At 36.2% G+C, this 22,687-nt stretch overlaps 1 protein-coding gene across 1 annotated transcript in view; it reads right to left on the bottom strand.

The window, feature by feature from the left end:
- The window catches only part of HDGFL1 (hepatoma derived growth factor-like 1), a 2,350-nt gene extending 545 nt beyond the window's left edge, over nt 1-1,805 (bottom strand). Inside the window, exons 1-3 of the mRNA XM_011962919.1 lie at nt 1,582-1,805; nt 1,194-1,304; nt 2-776 (exon numbers count right to left, since the gene is read on the bottom strand). Of these exons, the coding sequence (XP_011818309.1) occupies nt 2-592 (591 nt within the window). The 5' untranslated portion in view covers nt 593-776; nt 1,194-1,304; nt 1,582-1,805. The remainder of the gene's footprint in view (nt 1; nt 777-1,193; nt 1,305-1,581) is intronic.
- Nucleotides 1,806-22,687: the final 20,882 nt, after the last annotated feature.

The following is a 22,687-nucleotide window of genomic DNA, read 5'->3' as shown; positions in this document are numbered from 1 at the left end:
CGGCCTTGTCGTCGTGCGGCTTCCCCAGGTCGTCACCGCCGCCGCCATCAGCGTGAGTCGGCTTGTCCGCGTCGCCCTCCGCGGCCTCAGGCTCCGGCCGGGGCCCGTCTCCGCCGCCCTTCTCCGAGGCTAATGGGCAGTCGGCGGGCTGGACTGTGGGGTTGTTCTCGATCTCCCACAGCCCCTCGCTGAAGCCGCGCCTCTTGTTGGGCTTGCCGAACTTCTCCTTGCACTCCTTGTACGGGAACAGGCGTTTGGGACTCAGGAAGGCCGTCTCGTGGGTCCCGAAGAAAAACACCTGGTAGCGGTTGGGCTGGGTCATGTGCTCTATCCGCGCCGGCCAGTGGGCATAGCCCTTTAACTTGGCAAACACCAGGTCCCCGCTCTTGTACGTGGGCATGCCGTAGGCCGACATAGCTGGTTCTGCGGACCCGCCCTGGGCCACACGGAAGTAGACGCCGGGGTCTGCGCACGCGCGGTAAGGGCGGCTGCTGGGCGGGAGTTGTTGAGCGGCCTGCTCGAGGGACCCGGCGCCACCTAATGGGCGGGCAACGCTCGCGGCCCGGAGAAGATTCCACTGCGAAGAGTGCATTATCTCCCGAACACGCGAAGCCGGTTGGACCGACCCTCGGACGCCATGATGTCTAGAGTGCTGGAGGAAATAGCTGGGATGGCCGGGTGGCGGTTGTGCTTGTGGTGGCCTTGTGCTGCTAATCAATCTCTAGGGCACCTGGGCCAGATGGTTGCATAGTTTAAATAAACAGTAACAGAGCGGCCTAGAAAGGGGGCAATGTGACAAGAAAACACAGTGACACAATTAGTACATATTTCCATGAAACTAGTAACAGCCCAGGGCAAGCATGCAGTGTCCCTGTGGGCCCTTATCTGCTCACTAGGAAACTGTACACCTGCGTTAGGAACAGCCAAAGAGCCGACTGTGTCAGTGGTTTCAACCCTTTTCTGATTTTCTCCGGAACTAGCACTGGAGCCTGCAGTGAGGCTCAAGAACTAGGTGAAAGTCTGGTAAAGGGTTAAGAGTCAGCAGCATGGTTAGGATGTCTAAAGTCCACATTACTGGGTAACAAAAATGTCAAACATTATTATATCTTTAGGGTCACAAAAAGTGTTTAGGACCACCACCACCACGGCAAACAGACATCTAAATATTTCCTACTTTCTATAGAAATGTTCACCTTGGATGCCAGACATGAACTTTAAACTTTGTTGGTGATTGTACCGTATTGTGAAAGATAAGGCTATATGGTTGTAACTTTGAGATCATGGCACATGTTTTCAGTATCTTTCTAGAAGAGACGAAAATTGGGTTCATTATGCATAAGAATTAGGTAGAGATCTGCTCATATGGAACAAGCTATTGGTAACTAGAACTTCCTGTGAGCTACAGACTAAAAAAGTATAATCTCAGCTGAGAAACTATTTTAAAAAGAGAATTTTCTTCAGCTATAAGTCTCTTCTAAACATATGAATGAAAGTGTCAGTGTAACTGCAGGTGTTTACACAACTTTCTACATCTTTTTTGGATCCTGCTTGCTGACTGTGAGCAAGCACTCTGAAACCTACCCAAATTTATCATACCAGTACTCTTGAGTATTATAACTAGACAGATGTTCCTTCCCAGTGTAACCAACAGACTAGACGAGAATTAGAACCCTTAACCCATTTCAGTACCACTCAAATTTGTTTCCCATTTGCTGGGTTGTAACAACCATTTGAACTCTGAATGGTTGACAGACATGCTCTAGGCAAAAGGAGATATCCCCTCCCTAACCAGGTGAAATGAACATGAAGCCCTTTGATAATTCTAAAATTCTAAACAAGTTCTTTCAGCTCTTCTGTCAAGCCATTTTCTTAGAATGCCTATCTGCCCTGCTCATATCTACCACACCTTTATTAAATAAGTAACATCAACAATGCATCAACACTTCATTTACAAATAAACATCCTGCTACAAAGATGAATCTGACAAGTTCCCTCTTCTGAATTTTACAACGTGCTAGAAAACTAGAAATGTTTAGTGGCCATAGAAGAAAATAGGAAATGATAGGCAGCTATGGAGCCCATAATAGAAAGGAACTTGGAATTTCTGTAAGCGAAGATATTGCTATATGTGGCCATTTTTTTTTCAGCTAAGTATGCTGTACCAATGCACATATCATGTATGAAGGTTGCTGAAGTAGGAAAAAATCTAACTAGATAGCATGTCTAGGAGAGGTATTTGGTTGTACAATCAGCTCAATCTGAAGGCAGGACCAGTTCTAAAAGCCAGCTGCTGAAGCTGAAGGTGGCAAAGATGCCTCACTAGAAAAAGCCAACATCAATAGTTGGGTGGTTGAACTACAGCAGGTGAACAAGTAGGGTGTGAAGGCAGGACTGGGGATGTAAGGGTTAGAGCAATAACCAACACCTATGGAAAACTGAGAGAAAAAGTATAGCAGGAAGCAAAGGCAAAAAGATCTAGTAGAGAAAGATTTAGGTCTGCAAAGAGCAGTACAGATTCTATTAAGCAAAGAAGTGTTGTTCCCCAAGTAGATCTTGTGCCTCCACCCTTGCCCACTAATACAGTGTGATGCTGAAAGGCTGGCACAAAAGATGTTTACTTTTGAGGAGCTTAAAATCTCATTTAAGAGATGAAGCCTGGGAGAGTTCATTACAGAACAATACAAGCTGGCCTTCAAATGCTAAATTGTGTGTTCTTAAATACTGAAAGAATTCCAGGAGAAATCAATGGGAGTGTAGTTACTAGGGCAGGCCTATGGAAGGGGTAGTAGGAGAGAGAATAAAAACAATTCTGGCATTTCTCACTTGTTTGCCAGCTTTGTAAGGCCAGGGGTTAATATAATCTTTGTGAACCTCTGCTACATGATTTCAAGATATTTAAAGTAATACTCAGAATTTCTTTCAGGATTATTACAAATATTAATGGGATTATGGACATGAAAGCCCAGACGATGGCTATGAAGGTGTATGATGTGCCAATAAGGGTGAAGTTGACTTTTTTTTATGGATTAGACTATTATTATCATTAGGTTATATGAGGAAAAAGATATATCCAAAATAGTCGAGAGTCGTGAATAAGGGCACCGAAGAAAAGTCCCCACCGGCTGAATTACATACTATATACAGAATTATATATCCAGCACATCTTCTTCTGTATGAAACTGACCTAAAAGTTTTTGTTACTTGGAAATACGATCTTGTAAAACAGTGTTCTCTAATTACATTTATCACCTGCTGGTAGCTTATTCTACCATTAGAAAAGGGAAAATGGGAGGAAGGTTGAGAAGAAGCAACCATTTAAATAGAGTTTCATGGAGACCACTTTCACAGATACATCATTTCTTCTATTCCTACATTCTCAAGGATGCAATTAAGTGGAGTGATCTTGGCTGCTTTTACCTTTGAAACCAACTTGCTTTTAAAGCTATTGTATCTCTTGCTCAAAGTAAGGAGAGTAGAGAGGATACATTCATGATGACTTGGTTTGGGTTAGATTTAGCTAGTATATAAACAAAGTACTCATGAGCCACTGCAATGATTATTTTTCAGTAACTAGAACTCCATGAGTATAACTGTTTCTAATAGGTCAGGATGTTTTAAAAATCATGTGTACTGGGAACACCTGTTTGTCAAGAGGACCTAATTTCAGCAGCAGCATACCTATCAAAACACCTTAGAGTCCAAAACATATAACACTTATCATTTCCCTTTTCTGGAAAACTAATGATAGGATTTAAAAGCTGCTTGGCAACAATTATGAAACACAGGCAATAAAACAACGTAATTATACAAGAGAGAGAATAGATATCTAATTGATGTTTTCTTGTTTAGTTACTTTTAAATTCAATTAGTTTGGTATAAACTATGATTTAAGAGAAATGTAATTGTTTTCTGTGTGCTTTTGTCTTCATTAAAAATATTAACTGCCTCTGGGTTTATGCAATAGAAGTGTTTATACGTTGTTGGTATTTGAGATCAAAGCTTTTCTTTTTAAAATGTTCTAGCAGACATAATCGTACAGAGTAAGTCCTCCCCTCCACCATGGGTAGAAACTCCCCCACTGCTCTTTTTTGAAAAGTCACAGGATGTCTGCTACCTCTATATTTTGTCACCTCTATGTTTCATCCATGTCCACTAAGCCTAGCCTCTAAAGCCTCAGGGATTTGTGCAATGCAGGCAACTGCTCAGAGTGGAAATAAATTCAGTTTCAATGAGGATGTTCCAGGAGCCAAAGAGTAATTTAAGGGATGTTCCCAAAGAGCTGTATCATCATCACTGATTTTAAAATATTTTTCATTTTTATTTTTCATTTTTGTGAGTACATATTATTGTCATCAATTTGAAGCGAGTAAAATCTGTACTTGCCTTTGATAACGGACTTTGAGGAGGGAGACATGAGAGTGCAGATTTTCCAGGTGGTATATGTGTGCAATTGGGCCCCCCTTGGCCAACCATGAATGTGATGACTTGGTTTGGTTGGTGTGCAGGAGGGGGGCTTTTGGGGAGGTTGGAATGGTTTGCAAAACTTCTCTTTTATTGGCCATGGAAGGAAAATTGGCACTCCAAGATTAAGAAAAGTGGCTGGTAATGAATAATTCTATTTCATTATTCTTATTTGAGGGCTTAAAGATTTTGAAACTTATTATTTGGGAAAAAAATTAAATAAAGTGTGTTTAAATAATATTAATACTTTGCTAATTTTGCATGATGATATTTATTCAAGCCCTCCTACATGAAAATGTATGAGTTATTTATATAACTAGCAAAGTTTAAACAAATAATAGTTATCAATGCTGGTGAGTATTCAATAATTGGGGATTAGATGCAGATAACATCTATTTACATAATAATTACCTGATTAGATGGCCATACTCTGTAAGGTTTTTAAAGTAAAATTTAGTGACTTGGAAAATGCTTGCAGTTTGAATAAAGAGACTGGATAAAATATATGGCTCAGGTAATGTATGTGCTTATATGAAACCATGTTCCTTAAATTTAACATGTGGCTAATTCTAGGACCCATTTGAGAGAAAGGGTATTTGAAGTAAACAGGACAGTGGGTGTTAAACGGGATGCTTGCAACTATCAAGTGCTCAATTACTATTAGCTCTTAAAATAGCCAGTACTGGCTCTATTTTCTTAAAGTACTTAATTTTTTTCATTACGTGATACATATTTTTGTTGTTACTATTTTTGCTGTTGTTGTTTTCTACAAATTGTTTCTGGTTCAGAATTTAGCTTGTTTCTCTAATTTTATTATAAGCATATAATTTTTTCTTACTTTTTGGAGGGGCAGTGTTGTTGTTGCATTAAAAGCACAGTTTGAAAGACCCGAGATCAACAAAGTCACGTTTACAAGCAAATATGAAATTCAGTTTTGCAATTTCAATTTTGTATTGCTTGCCATTACATTAAGTTGTCATATAAATGCTTAAAATGATCAAAGCTTTTAGAAAGCCATGCTCAAATTTTTGAGGATGTAACCTCAAAAACTCAATTGTCTCAATTTTCTCTTACTCTTCCAATAGTTTTCCAGCTTTCAAAATAATTACCAAATTATTAAACTTCAGAAATAAGTAATTTATACTATTTTCATTTAAAGAAATCATCAACGGTGTGCATGATAATGAAAAGGTGGGAATTTTTAACTAAAATGTCTAATTTTGAATTACTGAAAATGATATTTTGAAGATAATTTTTATTAATAATTTTTATCTATTTTATTATTGGAAATGCTTTTAAATTTTTAAGTAACTTTGACTTAAGAATATAGGCATTGAGTTGCTAGTTATCTTTCTATCTTCATCAAAAGTTTATTGAAGGTAAACGGCTTTCTCTTGTCAAACATTGTGAGGGAAACGTTGTTTGTAGCCTTAAAAATAGTTTAGGATTGTTCTATAGTAGGTAACACGTATATTATTTGTTGAAATAAATACTTAAGGAAGTTTAGTACTTTTATATAAATTCAAAAACTCGCATGTAATAGACTAGAGACCAAGTAAAAGAAAACCAGAGAAGTAGAAGTTTAAGATAACTATGCTAAATCAGCATTGAGCTCAGTGAAATCCTCAACAACCAATGCCTCTCTCTTTTAGAGTTGGTTCATTTTTAAAATGAACCAATGATGAACACACACTTTTAAGTCCCTTAATAAGATTTTCTCAATAACACAAACAGTGACTTTCTGAACAAATATTATAACCACTTCTCACTTTGGTCACCCTTCATGGTGAAAAAACTTCTTTCTTAGAAAAAATTTAGTATGTTTGATACTTGTAAAACTGAAATACTGAAATAAAACCTTTTGGATATAGTCTTATAGTCTTTGCTATTCAAATATCAGACATAACCCATACTCTGCTCCTGCTTTTCAAAGTCTAACCTTAAGGAGAATATATCATAATTACTAAAATTACAATAGAGCTGATAATTTTTGACTATAATTTATTAAGCATGTATTATATGTTGCAAACTTATACAAGCATTTTACATCTACTTTCCCAATTAATTCTTGAAACCCTTTGCTATATTGCCTTTGCTTCCCCCCCCCACCCTTTTTTTTTTGCCTTACCCAGTTATTCATTATAAGCATAATTCATTGAGGAAATACAGCCAACCAGAGAAGTTGGTTGAGGGAAGAATGAAGAGAGAAGAGTGAAGCAGATACAAAAAAAGTATAACTGTCAGGAGCTGTAAATTACTATAAGGATCACAAAAGAGAGGAGAAAACTGTCAATCCCTAGAGAAGCTTTAGTTTCCAAAGTTTTTTCAGTTACAATTTGAGTTCAGTATACATACATCTTTACATTAAAAACTGTTTGTCTTAAGATGTGTATGAGCCTCTGTGTCTTAGAATAAAACGTACCAAGTAGAACAATAATGAAACTGATGATGGTGATTGGAATAGGATTTGTAAAGGCAAAATGATGTTAATCACACATCAAACAATGTTGATGCAGACATGAAATCTCTCCAATGTAAACATGATAGATAAAATGTCAGATTCATTTTAAAATGATCAGCCTTTCTTTTTCTCCTAGGCTATTTATAACTGTAATCTCTAACCATGTAAGATAATTTTTTCAAGTTCATAAAGTGATGTATATTCTGAGATATTTTTACCAGCCACCATCTGGTTTCATGATAGCTGACCACGTATTTTTCCCCTTCAGTAACAACAAAATCGATACAAGTTTTTATTGAACAGATAAATAAAAACTGCTTACATATTAAATTGAACAATTTGATGTTAATAATGAATAATGCTTTGGTCAATTATAATTTTGAAATAGTGAATTTAGTTATTTTATCTTTACTAATTTCAGTTGCCTCCCACATTTTCAATAAAACTGAAAAAAACTGAAAGAATAAAAGCATATAGCTTTTTAACATTGTGGAAGACTAATTTGGCTGTGTTCAGTTTTCTCATTTTCTTCTTCAGTTTGCCTTGTAGGACTGTTATAAATTGACAAGAAATTTTTGGCTATGTGTGTAGAAAACAGCAAAAATTGAATGAAATGTAGAATATAATGCATTCTTTGGGACACCGCTTCAGGTTATACATTAACATGTGAGTGCTTATGTGCTTGATAGAGACTTAAGTGCTGTGGGAGAGATATCATGAGTATAGAATATTTTAACCAATCGTCCTACCAAGTGATCTGTGTTATGTCAATTCTTTATTTTTTAAAAACATTATTGATGATCTGCTATGTGATCTATTTTCTAATTCATTCATATTATTTTCAAAGTTATATAATCAATAAAAATCAAAAAGCTTATTATTTTGTTAGATACTTCTGTATGCCTGCTGATTTTTAATCTGCTTTATCTATTTCCAATATAAATGTTAAGATTTTAGCAAAATCCATAATATATGTCGATTTTTCAATTTCCTTTGAATCAGGTTTGTTTCTGTTTTATGCATTTCAAGGCTATATTGCTAAGTAAATACACAGTTTTTATTATTGTATTCTACTCCCTTTAGATTCTTCATTTTATTGGAATGAAATAATTGTCTCAGCAAATGTTTTTGCCTTAAAATCTACCTTGTCTGGTATTAGTATGCTCTAGCAGCTTTTTGTGATTAGTATTTGAGTGTTATGGATCCTTAATTTTAACTTTCTAATGTCATTTTTAAAAATTACATTTCTGAAACCAATACATAGGAAGATTGCTTTCAGTCTAATCTCTTATCAGGAGAATTTAGTCTTTTTAATAACATTTTGTGATAAATTCAATGTCTACCATCTCATTTTTTATTTTGGTTCACCATAACTTTGTAGGATTTTTTTTCTCACTGCTTCCTATCTTCTTGTGTATTGATCAGATCTCTTTCATCATTGTTACCAGTGTTGCATTATTATTATTTGTGCTTTTCCTTTGTTAGCTTGAAGGGTATAATGTTCTTCCTTTAGCAATTATATTCTTAAAAATACACACTTAATAATAAATTTTTCTAGCTAACTGTAAAGACTTTAGCTTTTATGAAATAACCCCAACACCACACTCTTTGTCTAAAATTTTATTTTTTCTCTTTTATGTTACGTAACACTTATTTTTTATAATTAGTTTATTAAATTTATTCACAATTTTATCATTAATTTATTATTATTTCTTACATACCCTTCCTTTACTTTTGATGAAGGAAATATATCACTTAGTAACTGTCTTAGTGAAATTATGGACAGCCAGGCATGGTGGCTTACGCCTGTATTCTTAGCACTTTGGGAGGCTGAGGCAGGAGAATTGCTTCAATCCAGGAAGCGGAGGTTGCAGTGAGCCGAGATTGCGCCACTGCACTCCAGTCTGGGTAACAGAGCAAGACTCCATCTCAAAATAAAATAAAATAAAAATAAAAAATGAAAGAAAAAAGAAATATGGAGTAGTGGAATTCACTTAGCCTTATGTGGCTAAAAATGTATTTATTCTAACTTCACTCTTAAATAATATATTGGCTGAGTATACAACTTATATCCAAAATGTATTGTTTTAAGCATGTGAAGAAATTATTCCACTGTCTTCTAGTATCTGTTGTTGCTGCTCAGAAGTCTACCCTCAGTGCAACAGTTATTCCTTTTCTGGTATTATGTCTCTCATGTTTCCAACTATCAAACTTTTCTTTATTCTTAACATACTGCAGTATATCTAGATATTTACTCAATTGTCTCCTTTTAGAGCACTTACATATGTACATTAAATTATCTCAATCTATAATTCATGTTTTAACCCTCTCTATATACTGCTGTATACTGTAGAATTTCTCAAAACTATATTCCTATTTATTTATTCTTTCTCTCTCAGAGGTTGTCCCATTTATTATTTCAATAACAATACTTTTCACTTTAAGAATTTCTATTTTTATGTCTACTTTTTATTATTTCATTTATATCTGTTTTAGTTCATAATTTCTTGTTTCTTTTATGGATTTATTCATTTTTTACCCTTTCAGATTTTCTAAACATATTTATTTTAAAACACTATTGATATTTTTCTCTCCTTTTAATTTAATCTATCATTTCATTTCCTGCTGCCCAGTGGTAGTGTGGCTCAAGGTTTCCTGGCTACAAGATTGTCTGCTTCTTTGTGCCTCTATAAAAGGTAACATTGTAAATGTTGTACCACCCAAAATTAGTAAATCAGGGCTTTTTTCAGCCTCCTCTTCAGTGTCAGAAAGTTCCACTCTGGCCCAGCGTGAGACCAGCAGTGAGGCCAACTCTAGTTCCCCTCTGCATGTGAGGGAACTTATTTCTTTCTATCCTATAGAATCCAGAATACTTTGTCATCTCTGTTTGATTCCAAGCTCTAATACCAGCAGACCTGCAGTATTAGTTTCTCTTAACATTTTGCATTTCATTCCATTCTAGCTTATCAATACATTACTACTTCTAAGTTATTTGATTGTATATTTTATATTTCATCTGTTTGTTGTGTGTTGGTTCAGAAAGAGAATGTTGCAAAGCATGAATTCACAACATCTTAATTAGGCATCAGGTAGTTATAAAATGTCATGCATACCCCTTGTCAGTTTGCAAGCTGAGGATAAAGATTCTATGCATAAAATAATTGGAGAAAACAAAAAAGATTCTCAGAAACACAAAAACACGCACATATTTACACAAAAATAATCAGGGAGACTTTGGATGTGTCAGCAATTAATATTTTTCTTAAGGAACGTGTAAGATTTGAACAGACAATGACTTTATGCATTTTATTAATACTAATTAATCTGCTAACTTCTTTACAGATTCACTTTATTGTGTGTCTTGAAGATGTAGTGTATGTACCTATCATCAGTGGTTTTTGAGGGCTACAGTGACAGTATGTCAATCATCTGGGTAGCTGTAACAAAATACCATAATCTGGATGTCTTACAAATAACAAAAGTTTATTCCTCACAGTTCTGAAGGCTGGGAAGTCCAAGATTGAGGCACTAGCAGATTTTGGTGTCTGGTGAGAGCTCACTCCATAGACTTCTGTCTTCCCACTGTGTCTGCACATTTTCACATGGCAAGGGAGTCCATGGGGGGCCTTTTTATAAGAGCAATAATCCCATTTACCTCCCAAATCCCCATCTCCAAATAACATCTCCCCAATGTCCCTACCTCTAAATGTCATTGTATTGGGGATTAGATTTCAACATATGGGTTTAAGAGGGCATAAACGTTCAGTCTATAGTATGCTAAATTATAGTCCTCTTAGTGCATAGTTATGTGGCAATATCGAGAGAAAATAATTAAATGAGACTGCTTCTTCCTAGCAATCTTAAGTAAGAGTTTGTCTGAGGAATCACTCAAATTTGAAGCTCCTGCAAAAGGTGAAAAAGTATGTATGTCTATGTCCTCTAAGAAATATTAAGACTGCAAGTTGCATATATTGAATTTAAAGGAATATTCCTTGAGAAAAGTATTAGTAACAACTAATTAGATCAGTATTGACTCATTACCCATAGATCTTCAGTATCTAAGCTAAGTGTATTTTACCTTCCCTCTGTGCCTGAGTTTGCAACTTCAAGCTACTTCATAAACTTTTCATGGCTTTGGAAAAGTCTAAAAATAATTGCGCTGCGTAATGCTCTAACATCTCTCTGATTCCTGCTACTCAGGGCACTTCCTAGGGGTTCATCATACATGCCAAGAGCCAGCAAGTGAATAGTGACAAAAGGCAAGACATTTATAAGTAGGCTCACAGTTTACTTAATGCCTCTGTTTAAGTTTCTCTGACTCATACTGCACCTTAGTCCATTCAACCATTTTACAGAAATAACGGTGGAGATAATTGGGCCTGTGCCTTGTTAGTTCTAATGTTTAGCTTGACTCAGACTAATAAAATCACAAACTGAAGAAAAACATTATAGCTCTTCTACCGCATGCACAAGAGCAACTGCAGGCTTCTGACACAGGTTTTGGCAGGGTCTCCAAATGGATGACTGAATAGCTTCAAAGTAGGTGATGGAAATCAGGAGACAGGAAGATTAACCCACAAGACATGTCTGTTTTAAGTCAGCTTGACTTCTATTTATTGCAACCCTGACTTTGGAATAAACCTTTTAAATATATTTTGAAAATGCAACTAAGTCTAAAACATGGTACCTCTCTTTAAAGCTCTTTTAATTGAATGCACCTGGTGCTTCCCTCTATCAATTTATGTTAATGCCACACACACGGGCAAACAGGACCTAATTACAAATTAAGCAATAAAGCTGTTTGTAAGAGCAAATGTTCTCTGGGTCAAGTCCATGAATTACGTGTGTGTGTGTGTGTGTGTGTGTGTGTACATGAGAGAGAGAGAGTATGCAAGTGTTAATGTAAATATATATACACTATATTTCTAGACTTTGGTTATAATTGGCAACTTATTTTATTGAACACTAGTGTAACTCAATTTTCCTAAATAATCAGAGGAATTCCCTAATTACCTAAAGTTCTGTGTCGTTCTAATATTGAGATTCTTTAAACTCCATGAAAAATAACTCTGTTTCTTGAGTGATCATTGACTGAGTCTTCTCATTGCAGATCTGGCTGCTGTAGATTTGAAATATTGCTGAGAGTTCTGACACCGCCCACCTCACCCCACCCACTAAGCCTTTCCCTGGCTAGCCATGTAGAAGCCGGAGCTCAGGAAGCAAGCTGATGGCCAACTTTATGTCCCTGTACTTGACACTATCATTGTGGAAATTAAAGCACCTGAAAGGCTGGCTTTTTCCTGCTCACTATCCACTATTGATGCAGTAGTGCTAAAAAGAGAGACCTGTGAATGTTTATGATTTACTTCAATTGGAACTTTGCTCCTGGTACCTAAACCATGGTAGAATGTAGGTGAATTTTTGTTGAGTGCAGTTACATATAAATTTACCGAGCACCTATAGGCACAGAAATGACAATGATTAATTAAATAAAATCCCTGTCTTCAATGAGCTTAGAGCTAAAAATATTCTTATCTAATCCTTGCTTTTGATTCTCACTGCCATGGGCACTGCCATGGTCTCAGATCAACCCTGGACTCAACCATCAGTAGACAACAGTTCCAAAGTGGATGCCACATTTCAGTTCCTCGCGTGTGTGTGTTGCAGTGGTGGCCGGCGGGGGCAGGGGGGTGGGGTGTGGAAGCGTGAGAGGGAAAGAGACTGAAGGTGAGGAGAATTTTATCCTCAGTTGATTGAGTCATTATTATTGGGCTGTACAGGGGGCAGTATTATTCTCTCCTCTTCGTCCACACTTGGTCCTAACTCCCATCTGCTTCTCTCTTATTCATAACCATTACACTGTATATGCTACAGCTTCCTTATAAAATGTGCAGTATTGTCTTGTCTGTGTTCATGCTTTCCTTTACTTAAAGGTAGTGTACTATCAATCTCATTCCATCTCTTGTTTTCACTAAATACTACATCTTCATGATCTGTCTGAGTGTATAGGTATAGTGTATTTCCAGCTGATACATGTATCACTACACACGCAATGTTTTACTTAATTCTTCTAGTGACAAACACTTGGATTGCCTCCAATTCCCCACTAACACACACATGCAGGCACACACACACAACACACACAAGCACTCTAATGAAAATTCTTCTTGTTTACCTCCTTTGTGAAAACTTCTTTGGGATACAAAAACTACTGGAGGTACTATGAGAGTGATTTAATGCAGAAATTAGGTGTTTAAACACCATAAAAAGGGCTAGAGAAATGACAACAATCTAGTGAATGCCTCCACTAGATTTCAGAGAATCTAGGAGCCTGAGGAGCTGCAGCTCTTTCCGACCTGCGATGGGAGATTTTCAGTGAGACATTCAAAGGCCGCTGTGAAGTCTCAATCCAAACCCAAAAACTTAGTCTTCATAATAATACAGGTCTCAGCAGCCTGCCAGATCACGAGCAAATGTCTCTTGCTGTTGAATCTAATCCAGAGTTTGGCTGGCAAGAACTTCCTAAAGCAGGCCCAAATTTCCAGCCCTTGCAAGACAGGAGAAGAGTGTGCAGGAAAGAGTGTATCTTGTTCTACTTTTTGAATTGATAGCCTCTAACTTCTTCCAGACCTTCTATTGGATTTTTTTTCCAATAGAAGGCCTGTGTTCTTTTTAATTTACAAGAGTTCTCTTTGATTCTCTGACTCCTCTATGTAGTGTTTGATTCTTTTTTTTTTTTATGGATGTAATATGTGTTCTTTCTTCTCTAAAAATATTAAAAACAGTTATTTTGAAATTTTCTTCTCCTCTCAGCTGTGTGTTGATTTTGAGTATATTTCATTTTCTGTTTATTTCACTCTGTCTTTCAAGTTGAAATCTGTCTTTCCCTTGCCTGTCTGGTGGATGACTGTTCATCCTTGTTTTAGAATGAGACACTAAAATGATGCTTGGAAAGTCTTTGAGAGGGAGTGAGCCTTGTCCAGTGGAGTTCTCACTGTACGGTAAGCTTCTGAGGACTAGAATATTTTATTGGGGAATTTTTAAATGACAGTATCTGTGGGTTTCTTCTCTTGGACTGGTCAGTTTTCCAGAAAAGATATCACCCATCTGGAAGGGAAATTATGAAATGATGAGGCCTGAAAATGGGCTTATTGAGACTTGCCTAATGGAGACACTGAGCTGAAGCAGGGAGCTGGAAATGAGTTTGTAGATGTCCATCTTGTTAGTCCTCCTCTTTCAGAAAGATGACTCACATTCTCACTCCTGCCTTTCCTTGTGTCTGATGGCTCTAAATCCAGAGCCCACCTAGGTCAACTTGGTCCATGGCAAATGTCCAGGCATCTGCTGGAGTAGAGGAAGGATGGTCACTGGACTCATAATTCTAGACAGATCAACTGGGGGTCAAAAGGCTTTTTATTTCAGCCTTTCATCTTTCTCCCTGGTTACAACCCTGTCTAACTCCCACTTTCAGCTGTAGGAGCTGCATCTAATCCCTGAGCGTGCCTGGGATTCTGCTGCAATATCAGCTTCTTCTGGGCCTCCTTTCCTCCCCTGCATCCCTTCTGCAGGCGTAGCAGGCTTTTCTGTTCCATAAATCAGCTGGTACATGTCTAGTTCCCCATGCTTCTCATTTCTATTTACTTTTCTGATGTCTCCTCTTTGGTTCTATTTTTCCTTATGTATTTGTGCTTCTTTTTATCTTTTCTAATGTCATTTTAATGTACTTTAAGGAGAGAATAGAGATTAGCATTAAGTTCAACTTTTGCCATGTTGGGAGGTAATCAGTAAAGATGCTAAATGAGAATCCCTGGATGATAATCCTCTTATATTTAAAATAATAAACTTGACATAAAAAGTATAAATACCTAACTTTGTCTAGATATCTATTCATCCATCCATATTCTTTTAAAAAATATAGAGAGACAAGGTCTTACTCTGTTACCCAGGCTGGAGTGCTGTGGCACAATCATAGCTTACTGCAGCCTCGACCTCCTGGCTCCAGTGATCCTCCTGTCTCGGCCTCCCATGTAGCTGAGACTACATGCACATGATACCATGTCCTGCTATTTTTTTTCACCTTTTGTAGCGACCTGGTCTCATTATATTGTCCAGGTTGATCTGGAACTCCTGATCTCAAGCAATCCTCTCTCCTCGGGTTCCCAAAGTGCTAGGATTACAGGCAGGAGCTACTGTGCCTGATCTATATTTTATTTTTATGTGTTCAGTCATTATATTATGATTTTTGATGATAATTATCCTTTAATATACCAGAATGTTGCTGCTATTTTCAACTTCTGTGAGTAAACTATATTGAAATTTGCTCCAACAGCTGAGAATAGTCATCTTCAAGTGTGTACATTGTTTATGAAGAAATAAGCAATGGAGTGAGTTTCTCATTTATTCGGGTCATGTTATTTAAATATATTAAAAATGGTTATGAACTGGACAGAAGTCTATTTTTGATTGAGAAGAGTCTGCCTGTGTCAACCAGGAATGTGCTAAAATCTCACAAATATTGTGGGTTAATTTCAAGTTTATATTTAAAGGATTCTTATTTCATCCAAATATTGTTCACACTTCCAAATGTGAATTTCCATACTTTCCTTATGAATTTGCCACTGAATGTGTTATTTTGATTAGTGTTGTCAGGAAATACCTAAATATTTTTCCCTTTTGATTAGTAGTGAACATTCTTCAACAAATTCTTTATTAGTCACAGGCCGATATGGCATGTGCAGGAAAAGATGCTGAAATAAAGGCTCTAGATCTTGCTCTGTTTCCTATTCTTAAATATAGACCTCCATGTTTCTTGTGTGTATGAGGAGTTGGGCTAGATCACTGATTGCTAATAGGGATGGATATAGTAAAATAATCATTAACACCACATAGTCATGACTGTCTCCAGTGGTTTTAGGGATGGAACCAGAGTCACACATACCTGGTTTCAAATCCCAGCTAACCCACTTATTCATTTTGTGATCTATTATTTAATTTCTGTGATAATCATATGTTATATGAACAATTGGGATAATAATAATACTTTCTCACTCATAATGCCTTTATGTGAGTACAGTCATCTCTGGGTATACCCAGGAGATTGGTTCAAGGACCCCTGTGGCTATCAAATTCTGCAAATGCTCAATTCCTTTATATAAAATGGAGTAGTACATTGGTGAAAATTAAATGTAATAAAGTTTGTAAGACACTTAATTTGTGCCTCAGATGTAACAAGCACCCAGTAAACATTAGCAACAGGTACAAAACAATATTACTATGGCACCAAAATAGTGCATAAGACTGCAGAGAGAAAACCAGTCATATAATTTATTCTTATAGTCAACATTTGTTGAGTACCTACTAAGGCCAGATGTTGTTCTAAGCACTAATGAAGCAAAATGCCTTCATCCCCAGAGCTTGCTTACATTCTAGTAGAAAATGTAATAAAAATATTATATGATATGGTATAATATAATATGATAACATACAGTGAAAAGGCCTCAAAGAAAAATAAAATAGGGCAAAAGAATTTAGCACGATATGGCATAGTGTATGTTCTTGTATATAGTACAGCAGAGAAGCCCTCTCTAAGGAGATGTTTGAATAGAGACTGGAGTAGACTAGGCAGATATGTGGGGGAAAAGCTTTCCAGCCAGTAGGACCAGAAAATGTAAAGATGCTGTGTGTAAACAAGCTTGTATGCTCAAAGAATAGGAAGCTGGCCATGTGGCTAAAGACAGGAAGGGCATAATCATAGAAAATAGAGACAGAGATGTAGACAGACACCAGGCAACGTAAGTCCCTGTAGAATATAGTAGGGACTTTGAATTTGACTTTCCTAAGTGTTATTAGAAATGATTGGAGTATCATGAGCAGAGAATTAACATGATTTGACTTAAGCTGCAAGCACACATGAGCTTAAATACTCTATGGAAAAGTTACTGAAACTTTCTGGCTCATTTTTTCACTTGTTTGAGGGAGAGTAAAAAGAGAATGCAGGGTAAAGGACAAACGCAGTGCTTGGTGCAAAGTACATGCTAAATAGCCTTAAAATTTGAAATTCTTCCTCTTCACCTGAAAGTCTGGGACAAGAATAGACACAAGACGCATCTCAACCAGTACTTTCTTTCCCACTAGTTAATCCCAGCTCTGACATTACCCTTATTACAGCCACTCCTTTTTATGAAACCATTTTTCCCCTAAAAGACTTCTATAATAATGCTTGTTTTCCCTTGAGAGGATTTAGTTACCCTGGCATTTACTAACAGGGTCCATTTAGTTGCTAGTTGATGATACTTTGAGCAACCAGGGCACAAGACTTGTATTGCAATAGAAATAATCGTAAAAGTAAGTGTATATCAGATGGGGCGCTCCACAGAGAGAGCCCCACAGTGGGCCCAAAGAGAGCAGTGTGGTTTCTGGTCCTGGGGTTGAAAACATAATAAAGTTAGGTAATGGCAACCTGGAGTGGGTTGATGAACAAGATATTGTCTTCAGACAGCTAGCTCTACATTTCAGGCTGGAATTTCTTTATTTCTCCACACTTGAGAAGTATATGTCCCATGGAGCCACCCAGAGAGTAACAGACACATTCATACTAGAAGCCAAGGTTTCAGAGCCAAGCTCTTCTCAGGTTCAAGGTTTGACACCCCAGGCTTTCCTGGACTAAGTGTTTCATTTTGAAAAGAACATTTTCCATTTGATCTTTGCTTCTTATTTAGTCCTTCTTAGCTTCATCTTTTATTATAATATTTGTATTGGGCCATTGCCTTTCAGTGACTCAGCGAGTGGATATTCAGGGGTATGTATTTCTTTTCTATCTAAAAGAATGAATTGTGAAAAATTTAAGGGTAGAAGAGGGCCTGTACAAAATATATACTTTCTTGTCAATGATTCAAAGACTGCCTTGGACATTATTTAACTTGAATATTATATTAAATTTTGTGTCAGGAAAAAATATTCAAATGTAAATTATACCTGAAATGTTAGTGAAGTCTGTTGTGAAATCTAATCATCAATCTTTTCTGGGTCTGGCCCATTTAAGAATTCTTCTTACATTTTTCATGACCTGATTTAGAATCTTTGCAGCAGATGTGGCACTGTGTATTCAAGTTTCCCTGTACACTGAAACTCAACATTGAGTCCCCAGGTCTCCACATCTGGGAAAATCAGGCCAAACTCAGTCTTGACGGTTGTCTCCATCTAATTAGAGGGACAAAGATGCTTCTGCTCAAGCCTCAGAAGAGATTCACAACTTTGGCCTTCATATCTTAAATCACAACTCTTAACAAACCTAGGATAACCTGGTAGGTGTGACTATTACCACGTGATGAAAGACTAATGTTATGCACTTCTCAAATGGGAGTGCTAAGTGAAAATAAATGAGAATCTAGATGTTATTTTCTTTTGAATCATATGGACCTAGTCCCCAAGCCTTTTTCTCTTTATTACGGTTTCACACAGAATTCAATATTAACTATCTATTGCTATAAATTCTCCTGCAGCTGTTCCAATTAAGTTATTCAGATGCAGTTTCTTGTCATTTTACCAATGTTCCAGCTGTTTCTAATCCTTTTTATGTAGTGCTTGAGAAATATGTTATAAATAAACGAGAACATGGTTCCCAACAGGTAATATCTGTCTCAACTTTTCTTGCCTCTGACTCTTAACCGAATTATGGGTCCACACAATCTTGCTTTCTCTGTTCTGTTTTGAAGCTAGCCATTCTAACTATTCTCGTGATCTCTTATTTTTTCTACCTCTTCTCTTAACTTGTTCCGTTAATTACTTATTCTTCCTCTAGCTTAATTTCTCACTCTTTATTGGATCTTCCACTCAGCTTGGATTAAAGGTCTCTCATATTACATTTTTTTCTTACCCTTCCTTGTCAAGCTGTCATCCTCATCATCATTACTCCATTATTTTCATAATATTTGGAAAAGTCACTTTACCATTTAACTTTTACTCCTCCACTCACCTCTTTATATACCTTTTATCTCTACCACCTTACAGAAAGTGTTCTTTCAAAATTACCTTCTAATTTGTGTGTCCTATGACCTGTCTTCGTCCTTGATGATGCTTTATTTCTCCTCTAGATTTTAAAATGTTGGCTACTCACTGCTTTTCAAAATTGCATCAACCACAGTTCCCCCACTACTCTTTTCAAAATCTGTGTTGAGACTAAAACACCATCTCAACCTGGATAGAGTTTATAGTCTAATAGAGTAAACAAACTTGTGCACAAACAGAACCCACAAGTTCTTCCCATGCTACCTGTTCTGGTAACGAGGCAGACTGAATTTCCAGAAACTTTGTCTGGAAAGTTTTCCAAAAACTGTAATTGATCCCAAATGATTTTGTTTTAAAATCTCTTCAAATGCCCTGCTTACCTGGCCGGAAGGAAAGGAAATCTTCGAGGGCAGGAAAAAAGGTGAAAGTGTGAGTCAATGGAGGTAAACAAACTCTGGAACTAGCACCTTCCTTGAGAGCTCCAGATCTAAATTGTAATGGCAGACAGAGGCATAGGAGGAAAAAACATGGCACCCAATCCAAATGGGATGTCGGGACAGAGCAGGCCCTCCTCCTCTCGACTTTCCACCACATTCTATCCTTCAGTTCTACAGAAAACATAAAACTCCTGAAGAGAAAGCTCCTGAGTAATACTTACATTTTAAAAGAGGAAGACCCAGAATACTCAGATTCAGAAAGCCCAAGCAGAATAGTTGCAATGAAAGAATTATATACTACGAAAACTATATTTAAAACGGGATGGTAAAGACATTTTTAAAATTGTATACCCAGAAAAGGACCTTCACAAATGTATCTACTTATTGGGTAAATATAAACAAATATAATAATAACACCTATTTTGGAGAGATAATAAAAATGATTGAATCAAATGCATATAATAATATAGCATAGAAATCAGCATATAGCATATAAATTGGGGTTATAGTATTTAGCTTTATCATACTTTAGCAGAATAGTGAAAATTTTAAAATAATTTTAAACATCTGAAAGTTTCTAGATTAGAATAACAATGAAAATAGTAGAAGTAAAGTTCAAAACCAAAATACCAGTAGAAGAGACTTCTAATTCTGTTCAAGATGGAGTAGCAGCAACCAGATTTACCCTCCTACCATAAACAACAACTACATAGATAAAACCAGACAAAATATACAAACAGAAGTTTCCAAAACACTGCAATACAGACAAATTGTACAGTGATTTCTGAAAGACACAAAAAAATGAGATTAGCCTTATGAAACCCCAGTTTACTGCTCTGAGTTTTCAGAATTCAACATGGGGAGGAGAAACACAGGTGTAACTTGACAAAGCCCCTGAATTGAGGAGAGAGAGCTCAGGGTATGGGGAATCAAGACAGCCAGAGGTCACAGGACAGAGTAATGGAGAGAGCTGCCAAGAGAGAATTCCAGGAATCTGCAGCAGATTCCCTTTGAATACTGATCAGTGTATGAGTGTGAGGAAGCAAGGAAAGAACCATCTGAAAGGAATAGAGGGAAGAGTGCCTGGGATTTACACAGGGCCAAGGATAGTGTGTGTGATTAGCCAGATTAGAAAGCCTCATGTTTTATGGAGCATTCGGTAGAGTCCTCATAAGGGTTTTGCCTCAGTAGTGGGGAACAATTTGTGCTAGACCGAACACTGTTCTGGTCCTGCCCAATGAATCTTAAAGCAAGATTCCAAAGGATCAAAGTGATTTTTAAAAATAACTTAATTGCATCCTAGAGCAAAGCTCAAGAATATGTATAAACATAAAAAACTCATTACCCAATAAAGATAAAAATACACAATGCCCAGTATCCAATTAAAAATTAATGGGCATGCAAAGAAATAGGAAAATATGGCCATATTGTGTAGAAAAAAATCTCTCAATTGACACAAACACAGAACTAATACAGATGTTATTATTAGCTGACAATGACATTAAAGCAGTTATTATGGCTGTATTCCATATGTTCAAAAAGTTAAGGAGAAACATGGAAGATATTTTCTTTTAAAAAAGATCCTAATTGAACTTCTAGAGATGAAAACTACAATGTCTGATACAAGAATGCATAGGATGAAAATAATGCGGATTATGTATGGCAAAAAGAAAGATTAGCAATAGAAACCATCCAAAATTAAACACATGGAGGAATAATAATTTAAAATAGAGAATCAGTGAGTTGTGGGACAGTTCTGAGCATCTTATTATACATGTAATTGGGGTCTCTAAAAGAAAGCACAGGAAGCAGAGAAAAATTCTGAAAAAATAATGATAAAAAATTCCAATTTTATAAAAGTATAAACCCATAACTTTGAGAAGCTCAACAGAACCCAAACACAAAGAAAGATTTTTAAAATACACTAAAGCACAGCATATTCAAATTGCTCAAGACCAGTAATAAAGACAACATCTTCTGCACCATAAAGTACAAGAATAAAACCCTACAGTTAGCATCATACTTAATGACAAAATACCAAATGCTTTCCTCCCCGATATGCGAGTGTCTGTTCTCACCTTTCATTCAACATTAATTGAAGGTATTAGCCAATGCAATAAGGCACAGACAAGCAAATCAGAAAAGGATAAATAGAACTGTCTTTCTACACAGAATACAGGATCCTTTATATACAAAATCCAGTGAAATCAAAAATAGATAATATGAGCTTATCAAGGTTGCAGGATAAAACAATCAACAAATAACAAACCGATTGTATTTCTGTATATACAGTATTAGAACAGAACAATGGAAATTGATTTTTAAAGAAAACATAAGAAACATATTTAGGATAATATAAAATATTTAGGAATGAACCTGACAAGTGGTATGAAAGACCTATTTACTGAAAACTACAAAGCATTTCTGAGAGAAATTAATAAGATCTAAATAAATGGAGAGATGCTTTCTGTTATTTGGAAGACTGTATATTGTTAAGATATCAATTCCTCCCACACTGATCTAGAGATTCAAGACAATCCTAATCAAAATTCTGCAAACTTTTTTATAGAAATTGATCAGGTTTTTATAGAATTCAAATAATAATGCAAAGGATCTAGAATAACTGAAACAATTTTGGGGGAAAAAATGATGACAAACACGACTTGACTGCAAGATTTAACTTAAACCTAAAGTATCAATACAGTCTGGTGTTTAGGTCCACAAAGGTAATTAAATTAACAGAACAGAGTCCAAAAACAGGCCATATATACAGAGACAACTGGTTTTTTTAAGTATAATAAAAAACTCAAGAGACCATTGATTATTGACCAATGTGAAAAAGTAATAAAGTGGGGAAAAGAGAGCCTTTTCAAAAAATTGTGATGGAATAATTTATGTATTTACAGAAAGGAAGAAAGAAGGAAAGAAAAGGGGGGGCAATGAAGGGGAAAGAAAAATTATTTTAATTAATTCATTGAAACCATATACAAATTTTAACACAGATCATAAACCTAAATGTAAAGCATAAAACTATAACATTTTCATAAAGAAACATAGGAGAAAATTCTTTCTGATCTTGGTTAGGCAAAAATTTTATTGCTGTGATACTAAAAGCACAATAAAAAGGAAAAGAATTATATATTAGATTTCCCCAAAGTTAACAATTTCTGCTCTTTGAAATATGCTAAGAGAGTGAAAAGGCAAATCAGACTGAGAAAAGATATTTGTAAATCATATATCCAATAAAGTACTTGTAGCCAGAATATATAAAGAATATTTTCAACTCATAATTAAAACAAGTAATAAAAAAATTTAATAAAAG

Source organism: Colobus angolensis, unplaced genomic scaffold (assembly GCF_000951035.1).
Source record: "Colobus angolensis palliatus isolate OR3802 unplaced genomic scaffold, Cang.pa_1.0 Scaffold6, whole genome shotgun sequence".
Lineage (NCBI taxonomy): Eukaryota > Metazoa > Chordata > Mammalia > Primates > Cercopithecidae > Colobus > Colobus angolensis.
Note: the sequence above shows the minus strand (reverse complement) of the source record. Positions and strands in the feature narration are given on the sequence as shown.